The sequence below is a fragment of the Phoxinus phoxinus genome, assembly GCF_949152265.1.
Source record: "Phoxinus phoxinus genome assembly, chromosome: 14".
In the NCBI taxonomy this organism is placed as follows: domain Eukaryota; kingdom Metazoa; phylum Chordata; class Actinopteri; order Cypriniformes; family Leuciscidae; genus Phoxinus; species Phoxinus phoxinus.
Genome location: NC_136889.1, coordinates 35299719 through 35309718, shown reverse-complemented (window position 1 = coordinate 35309718; position 10000 = coordinate 35299719). Strand labels below are relative to the sequence as shown.

The 10000-nt window shown below is 47.5% G+C and overlaps 1 protein-coding gene across 1 annotated transcript in view; it reads right to left on the bottom strand.

The window, feature by feature from the left end:
- ppp1r21 (protein phosphatase 1, regulatory subunit 21) overlaps positions 1–9856 on the bottom strand; it is a 116011-nt gene extending 106155 nt beyond the window's left edge. Inside the window, exons 1-9 of the mRNA XM_079634780.1 lie at positions 9380–9856; positions 8986–9054; positions 8736–8882; positions 8339–8440; positions 8060–8224; positions 2367–2425; positions 1586–1680; positions 1439–1491; positions 1218–1367 (exon numbers count right to left, since the gene is read on the bottom strand). Coding sequence (XP_079490906.1) covers positions 1218–1367; positions 1439–1491; positions 1586–1680; positions 2367–2425; positions 8060–8224; positions 8339–8440; positions 8736–8882; positions 8986–9054; positions 9380–9430 — 891 coding nt within the window. The 5' untranslated portion in view covers positions 9431–9856. The remainder of the gene's footprint in view (positions 1–1217; positions 1368–1438; positions 1492–1585; positions 1681–2366; positions 2426–8059; positions 8225–8338; positions 8441–8735; positions 8883–8985; positions 9055–9379) is intronic.
- Between the last annotated feature and the right edge of the window lie 144 nt (positions 9857–10000).

Here is a 10000-nt window from a genome sequence, read left to right as displayed (position 1 = left end):
GTATACGGCGTATACCTGCGTATCACGTAGACTACACCACTGGTTTGAGCATAGACCCGCCCCGAGTGAGCTGGACACAGGCCGCCAGTGTTTCGCCGCTGTAGAACGTCTCCGGAAGCGATTGAGGTGTTTTGTTTTTTGGATGTTAGAATAAACACAGCAGTCTTCATTACTCTCACTGTTACTCGAGGATTGATCAGCAACTGCTCTCGCGATCAGCGTACAGTCTCCGGAGCGACAGGACTAACGTCACGATCACGCAGAGATGAAAGCGAGAGCGAGCACTTTAACAGAGCAGCGGAGCAACTGTGTCTAAAGTGCTGGAAAAGAGAGAGTTAAAAGTTTCTGTTGCAATATCAAGTTCTTCTAAGCTATCCGGGATGCTGAGATGGTGAAACTGATTAGGAAGATTATTGATAAAGCAATCTTTAGTGGCAGAAGTGATCGGTCTAACATATTTATAACACGGAGTCGGCTTTGCAGCCTTGGCTAAATGTAATTTACACGAGACTAGATAGTGATCTGAGATGTCATCGCTCTGCTGCAGTATTTCAACGGCATCAACATCTATTCCATGTGATAGTATTAGATCTAGAGTATGATTACGGCAATGAGTCGGTCCTGACACGTGTTGTCTAACTCCAACTGAGTTTACAATGTCTTTAAATGCCAATCCCAATGCATCTTTTTCATTATCTATGTGTATATTAAAGTCACCAACAATTAGTACTTTATCTGCAGCCAATACTAATTCTGATAGAAAGTAAAATTCTTTGATAAAGTCTGTATGTGTATCTGTGTGTGGCGCGTGTATTAACGGAGTGGGTGTGTGTGTGTGTGTTCGTACCCTCTGGTTGACGTGTGCATTAACGGAGCAGGGGTGTGTGTGTGTGTGTGTGTGTGTGTGTACCCTCTGGTTGACGTGTGTATTAACGGAGCAGGTGTGTGTGTGTGTGTGTGTGTGTGTACCCTCTGGTAGACGTGTGCATTAACGGAGCAGGGGTGTGTGTGTGTGTGTGTGTGTACCCTCTGGTTGACGTGTGTATTAACGGAGCAGGTGTGTGTGTGTGTGTGTGTGTGTACCCTCTGGTAGACGTGTGCATTAACGGAGCACGTGTGCGTGCGTGTGTGCGTGCGTGTGTGTGTGTACCCTCTGGTAGACGTGTGCATTAACGGAGCACGTGTGCGTGTGTGTGTGCGTGCGTGTGTGTGTGTACCCTCTGGTTGACGGGAGAGACGGCCTCGATGGACGAGTCGAGTGGGTAAATGTGGACTCTCTGCTCGGTGTAGGAGTGGAAGTTCAGCAGTGCCGACACCAGATTCTGCAGGAAGCCCAGAGCCTGAGCCGCCACATCACGAGCCTTCAGCTGGAACAGGAACAGGAAGTCAGAGCTACTCTATCAGTCACCTGACACCTGATGACACTACACACACTCACCTGATGCCGTCTGTTGTGCAGAGGAACGTTCAGACTGTTGTAGTCACTCGACTCTGAGGAAAACGCAAGATTCACTCATTACACACATAAAGGAAAAGCTTGAGTCTACATCACGTCACTGTGTGTGTGTGTGTGTGTGTTACTCACGGGTGTCATTAAAGGGCACTTTCTCCAAAATCAAACTGCTGCTGTGCTTTAACTGACTGCTCACTTCATTCTGATACTTCCTCAGCTGCTGCTGACTGACACACACACACACACACACACACACACACACACACACACACACACACACACACACACACACACAGACTATCAACATCTTCCAATAGATGAAATCAAAGTCAATGATAAAGCAGTCTGTATCCGTCTGTGTCACACTGTCTGTGTCGGAGTCGTCACTGACACGCTCATATACACATCCGTCTCTGCCACACCAAACACTAGATCCACACAATACTGCACAAAAGGCTTTTATAGGCAACATACAAACATGGAATAACTCCTTTTCAGAAATAGGCATCACACACGGTGATTACAACCACAATATTCAGTCAGTCTGAGTGAACAGAAGCTGCGACGACTTCAGACTAAGACGTGTTTGAGGATGAACAGATCTTTCCGCTCCTCCCCTCCGTCTCTGTTATTCAGCTCTTTTCTTCAAAGCTCCGATGGCAAACTCAGTCCAGAACTGAAGCTAACCTTCAGATTCATGCATTTCTGTAGAATAACTTACACAGATGAACAGAGTGATGTTATGTTATGCCTACTTCTAGGTTTGGATTTGTTCAGTGTGGTTGAATGTGCATTTGGAAATCTGACGTATAAATCGTTTATAATAGATATCAGAATCACAGTCAGTGTGAAACAGGCGTACTGAAGGATCACAGATAACATTACTGCGATCCGATCGAATGTGCATTCTTACCACTCTTCAGTTCTGACCCGACAGTCCTTGGCTTCTCTTTCCAGGGATTGAGCCGTCACCTGACACGACATCATCATTAGACAAGCATCTCCTCATACAAACACACACCAGCATCATCACACATGAAGAGCAGTAGGGATGTGCATGTTCAGCACTCGAGTATCATCAGACATCTAATAAACATGTCATGCGCTTCATGCAGCACTGAGCGAATTTAAACACAGTGAGCGCAGCTACAGCATCACAGAAACATGCCTTTCTAAACAAGTTGTGTCATTGACACCCATAAGTGTGAAGCAGTGAATGTGTTGTCATGACCTCGAGTACTCATGCCACCCCTAATAATCGTGTGTCTGACCTCGAGTACTCATGCCACCCCTAATAATCGTGTGTCTGACCTCGAGTACTCATGCCATCCCTAATAATCGTGTGTCTGACCTCGAGTACTCATGCCACCCCTAATAATCGTGTGTCTGACCTCGAGTACTCATGCCATCCCTAATAATCGTGTCTCTGACCTCGAGTACTCATGCCACCCCTAATAATCGTGTGTCTGACCTCGAGTACTCATGCCACCCCTAATAATCGTGTGTCTGACCTCGAGTACTCATGCCACCCCTAATAATCGTGTGTCTGACCTCGAGTACTCATGCCATCCCTAATAATCGTGTGTCTGACCTCGAGTACTCATGCCACCCCTAATAATCGTGTGTCTGACCTCGAGTACTCATGCCATCCCTAATAATCGTGTCTCTGACCTCGAGTACTCATGCCACCCCTAATAATCGTGTCTCTGACCTCGAGTACTCATGCCCATCCCTAATAATCGTGTGTCTGACCTCGAGAACTCATGCCCGTCCCTAATAATCATGTCTCTGACCTCGAGTACTCATGCCATCCCTAATAATCGTGTGTCTGACCTCGAGAACTCATGCCACCCCTAATAATCGTGTGTCTGACCTCGAGTACTCATGCCATCCCTAATAATCGTGTGTCTGACCTCGAGTACTCATGCCACCCCTAATAATCGTGTGTCTGACCTCGAGTACTCATGCCACCCCTAATAATCGTGTGTCTGACCTCGAGTACTCATGCCACCCCTAATAATCGTGTGTCTGACCTCGAGTACTCATGCCATCCCTAATAATCGTGTCTCTGACCTCGAGTACTCATGCCACCCCTAATAATCGTGTGTCTGACCTCGAGTACTCATGCCATCCCTAATAATCGTGTGTCTGACCTCGAGAACTCATGCCACCCCTAATAATCGTGTGTCTGACCTCGAGTACTCATGCCATCCCTAATAATCGTGTGTCTGACCTCGAGAACTCATGCCCGTCCCTAATAATCGTGTCTATGACCTCGAGTACTCATGCCACCCCTAATAATCGTGTGTCTGACCTCGAGTACTCATGCCGTCCCTAATAATCGTGTATCTGACCTCGAGTACTCATGCCCGTCCCTAATAATCATGTCTCTGACCTCGAGTACTCATGCCCGTCCCTAATAATCGTGTCTCTGACCTCGAGTACTCATGCCCGTCCCTAATAATCGTGTATCTGACCTCGAGTACTCATGCCCGTCCCTAATAATCGTGTCTCTGACCTCGAGTACTCATGCCCGTCCCTAATAATCATGTCTCTGACCTCGAGTACTCATGCCCGTCCCTAATAATCGTGTCTCTGACCTCGAGTACTCATGCCACCCCTAATAATCGTGTGTCTGACCTCGAGTACTCATGCCATCCCTAATAATCGTGTGTCTGACCTCGAGAACTCATGCCTGTCCCTAATAATCGTGTATCTGACCTCGAGTACTCATGCCCGTCCCTAATAATCCTGTCTCTGACCTCGAGTACTCATGCCCGTCCCTAATAATCGTGTCTCTGACCTCGAGAACTCATGCCCATCCCTAATAATCGTGTCTCTGACCTCGAGTACTCATGCCCGTCCCTAATAATCGTGTCTCTGACCTCGAGTACTCATGCCCGTCCCTAATAATCGTGTCTCTGACCTCGAGTACTCATGCCCATCCCTAATAATCGTGTCTCTGACCTCGAGAACTCATGCCCGTCCTTAATAATCGTGTATCTGACCTCGAGTACTCATGCCCGTCCCTAATAATCGTGTATCTGACCTCGAGTACTCATGCCCGTCCCTAATAATCGTGTCTCTGACCTCGAGTACTCATGCCCGTCCCTAATAATCATGTCTCTGACCTCGAGTACTCATGCCCGTCCCTAATAATCGTGTGTCTGACCTCGAGAACTCATGCCCGTCCCTAATAATCGTGTCTCTGACCTCGAGTACTCATGCCCGTCCCTAATAATCGTGTCTCTGACCTCGAGTACTCATGCCCATCCCTAATAATCGTGTCTCTGACCTCGAGTACTCATGCCCGTCCCTAATAATCGTGTCTCTGACCTCGAGTACTCATGCCCATCCCTAATAATCGTGTCTCTGACCTCGAGTACTCATGCCCGTCCCTAATAATCGTGTGTCTGACCTCGAGTACTCATGCCCATCCCTAATAATCGTGTCTCTGACCTCGAGTACTCATGCCCGTCCCTAATAATCGTGTGTCTGACCTCGAGTACTCATGCCCATCCCTAATAATCGTGTCTCTGACCTCGAGTACTCATGCCCGTCCCTAATAATCGTGTCTCTGACCTCGAGAACTCATGCCCGTCCCTAATAATCGTGTATCTGACCTCGAGTACTCATGCCCGTCCCTAATAATCGTGTATCTGACCTCAAGTACTCATGCCCGTCCCTAATAATCGTGTCTCTGACCTCGAGTACTCATGCCCGTCCCTAATAATCATGTCTATGACCTCGAGTACTCATGCCCGTCCCTAATAATCATGTCTCTGACCTAGAGTACTCATGCCCGTCCCTAATAATCATGTCTATGACCTCGAGTACTCATGCCATCCCTAATAATCATGTCTCTGACCTCGAGTACTCATGCCACCCCTAATAATCGTGTGTCTGACCTCGAGTACTCATGCCCGTCCCTAATAATCGTGTCTCTGACCTCGAGTACTCATGCCACCCCTAATAATCGTGTGTCTGACCTCGAGTACTCATGCCATCCCTAATAATCGTGTCTCTGACCTCGAGTACTCATGCCACCCCTAATAATCGTGTGTCTGACCTCGAGTACTCATGCCATCCCTAATAATCGTGTGTCTGACCTCGAGAACTCATGCCCGTCCCTAATAATCGTGTCTCTGACCTCGAGTACTCATGCCCGTCCCTAATAATCGTGTCTCTGACCTCGAGTACTCATGCCCGTCCCTAATAATCATGTCTCTGACCTCGAGTACTCATGGCCGTCCCTAATAATCGTGTATCTGACCTCGAGTACTCATGCCCGTCCCTAATAATCGTGTCTCTGACCTCGAGTACTCATGCCCATCCCTAATAATCGTGTCTCTGACCTCGAGTACTCATGCCCGTCCCTAATAATCGTGTCTCTGACCTCGAGTACTCATGCCCGTCCCTAATAATCGTGTCTCTGACCTCGAGTACTCATGCCCGTCCCTAATAATCGTGTCTCTGACCTCGAGTACTCATGCCCGTCCCTAATAATCGTGTCTCTGACCTCGAGTACTCATGCCCGTCCCTAATAATCGTGTGTCTGACCTCGAGAACTCATGCCCGTCCCTAATAATCGTGTATCTGACCTCGAGTACTCATGCCCGTCCCTAATAATCGTGTCTCTGACCTCGAGTACTCATGCCCGTCCCTAATAATCGTGTGTCTGACCTCGAGAACTCATGCCCGTCCCTAATAATCGTGTATCTGACCTCGAGTACTCATGCCCGTCCCTAATAATCGTGTATCTGACCTCGAGTACTCATGCCCGTCCCTAATAATCATGTATCTGACCTCGAGTACTCATGCCCGTCCCTAATAATCATGTATCTGACCTTGAGAACTCATGCCCGTCCCTAATAATCGTGTATCTGACCTTGAGTACTCATGCCCGTCCCTAATAATCGTGTCTCTGACCTCGAGTACTCATGCCCATCCCTAATAATCGTGTCTCTGACCTCGAGAACTCATGCCCGTCCCTAATAATCGTGTATCTGACCTCGAGTACTCATGCCCGTCCCTAATAATCGTGTATCTGACCTCAAGTACTCATGCCCGTCCCTAATAATCATGTCTATGACCTCGAGTACTCATGCCCGTCCCTAATAATCATGTCTCTGACCTCGAGTACTCATGCCCGTCCCTAATAATCATGTCTATGACCTCGAGTACTCATGCCCGTCCCTAATAATCGTGTCTCTGACCTCGAGTACTCATGCCCGTCCCTAATAATCGTGTATCTGACCTCAAATACTCATGCCCGTCCCTAATAATCCTGTCTCTGACCTCGAGTACTCATGCCCGTCCCTAATAATCGTGTCTCTGACCTCGAGTACTCATGCCACCCCTAATAATCGTGTCTCTGACCTCGAGTACTCATGCCCATCCCTAATAATCGTGTCTCTGACCTCGAGTACTCATGCCCGTCCCTAATAATCGTGTCTCTGACCTCGAGTACTCATGCCCGTCCCTAATAATCGTGTCTCTGACCTCGAGTACTCATGCCCGTCCCTAATAATCGTGTATCTGACCTCAAATACTCATGCCCGTCCCTAATAATCCTGTCTCTGACCTCGAGTACTCATGCCCATCCCTAATAATCGTGTCTCTGACCTCGAGTACTCATGCCACCCCTAATAATCGTGTCTCTGACCTCGAGTACTCATGCCCGTCCCTAATAATCGTGTCTCTGACCTCGAGTACTCATGCCCGTCGCTAATAATCGTGTATCTGACCTCAAATACTCATGCCCGTCCCTAATAATCCTGTCTCTGACCTCGAGTACTCATGCCCGTCCCTAATAATCGTGTCTCTGACCTCAAATACTCATGCCCGTCCCTAATAATCGTGTATCTGACCTCAAATACTCATGCCCGTCCCTAATAATCGTGTCTCTGACCTCGAGTACTCATGCCACCCCTAATAATCGTGTCTCTGACCTCGAGTACTCATGCCCATCCCTAATAATCGTGTCTCTGACCTCGAGTACTCATGCCACCCCTAATAATCGTGTCTCTGACCTCGAGTACTCATGCCCATCCCTAATAATCGTGTCTCTGACCTCGAGTACTCATGCCCGTCCCTAATAATCGTGTCTCTGACCTCGAGTACTCATGCCCGTCCCTAATAATCGTGTCTATGACCTCGAGTACTCATGCCGGTCCCTAATAATCGTGTCTCTGACCTCGAGTACTCATGCCCGTCCCTAATAATCGTGTCTCTGACCTCGAGTACTCATGCCCGTCCCTAATAATCGTGTCTCTGACCTCGAGTACTCATGCCCGTCCTTAATAATCGTGTCTCTGACCTCGAGTACTCATGCCCGTCGCTAATAATCGTGTCTCTGACCTCGAGTACTCATGCCCGTCCTTAATAATCGTGTCTCTGACCTCGAGTACTCATGCCCGTCCCTAATAATCGTGTCTCTGACCTCGAGTACTCATGCCCGTCCCTAATAATCATGTCTCTGACCTCGAGTACTCATGCCCGTCCCTAATAATCGTGTCTCTGACCTCGAGTACTCATGCCCGTCCCTAATAATCATGTCTCTGACCTCGAGTACTCATGCCGGTCCCTAATAATCGTGTCTCTGACCTCGAGGCGAGCTTTGTCGCTCTGTAGCTTCTCGATGGTGTCGCTGTATCTGCTGGTCAGAGCATCAACTACAGCCTGATGCTGCTCAGACTCTTTCTCCAGCTGATCCAGTCGCTCTCGCAGCTGAGCTTCCTGACGACGGTATTGCTCATCCGCTTCATAGAACTGAACACACAATTATATAGTGTTATCACACACCCATCACACACAAACACACACACACACACACACACACACACAAACACACACACACACACACACACACACACACACACACACCTGGATGTGAAGCCTTTCATTCTCCTGGATCTTCTTCCGCAGATCTTCATCAAACACATTCTGTGCCTGCAGGTTAACTTGAGGCGGCGAGTCTCCTTTATTCTGCACAAACAAACATGTTTAAGACATTTTTCCTTACATAAAACCTTTTTGGCATTAAGGTTCTTTAAAACCGAGTCGAGAACCCCTAGAGTTCTATATAGAACCCTACTTAACGTTTCTTTCTAAGAGTGTTTCATGAAATCAGCTAGACTGAGGAACAGCCAGGAAAACAACAAATAAATACACTGTATGATGTTTGTGTGTGAGAAGAGAGAGGTCAGAGGTCAGGCGGTGTACAGTCAGTGTGTGAGGATGCAGAGGTCAGAGGTCAGAGGTCAGGTGTGTGTATAGTCACTTTGCTCCTCCGGCTCTTGCTCTCGGACAGCAGAAGCTCCTCCTGCAGAAGCTCCACTCTCTTGGTCAGCTGCTGGTTCCTGAAGCTCAGACTGTCCATCTCCTGCTCCACCTTCCGAAGGCTCTGCTCCTTCTGCTTCAGCTCATCCTGACACACACACACACACACACGCATGAGCACACACACACACGCATGAGCACACACACCCGCCCTGCACACGGATCTCCAGCGAGAGGAACACAGTCAGTACCTTCAGCGAGTTACAGCCCGTCTGTTCATCCAGAACCGCCTTCTTCAACACCTGGTTCTGAGCTCTGAGCTGAGGAACACACACACACACACACAGTGATGGAGATTTTGATCAGAGACAGACACACACACACACACAGTGATGGAGATTTTGATCAGAGACACACACACACACACACACACACACACTCTCTCACAGTAACGGCACGACTTCATATCAGGAAGTAGTTTGTGTCGGTGTAGTGCGACTTCCCCGAAACACATGCAGATACTGTATATGTAACTTCATGTTCTTTAAACATGAACAGCGAATGACAGGAGCGAGTGTTTCTGAACAGACTGGAATCATAAAGCGATGATGAAAAAGATGATGATGATGATGAAGATGAGCTCACCTTTGAATACTCCTGAGCCAGTTTACTGTATTTGCTCTGCAGATCCGTCATGTTCGCCGTGAGAATGTGTATGTGTGTGTGTGTGTTTATATACAGTACAGCTGAGACAGCCTCGGCTAATGCTAATGCTAAACGGATATGCTCATGAATCAGAGAGGATATTGTAAAGAAACACAGTGTAACGTATCATATTTAAATCTATGAGATCGTCGATTATTTTCAGGCAAATCTGTTAAAACTGTCCATATCATTTGATCCATATATTGCCTAAACAGCCATTAGCAGTCAGGATGATGGCAGACACTTTACAAAATCACGCAGTCAAATCAAACCGTATGTAAAATACTTCAGTCAGTCAAACAAATGAAATTACATTCACCGATTTCATATATTTTATGTCTCTATGTAAGCGGCTCTGTAGAAATAACCACTACCGGACTGATCACGTGAACATCACAACGGCACACGGACTGACCTTTCAAAATAAAAGCACACAACATAAATCATCACAACACACACTGACTGACTTTTCAAAATAAAAGCACACACCACATAGAACATTGGTGTTAGTCAGGGAACGCAGCATCAGGCGATAGAAAACTATTGTTTGTTTCTTTCTGG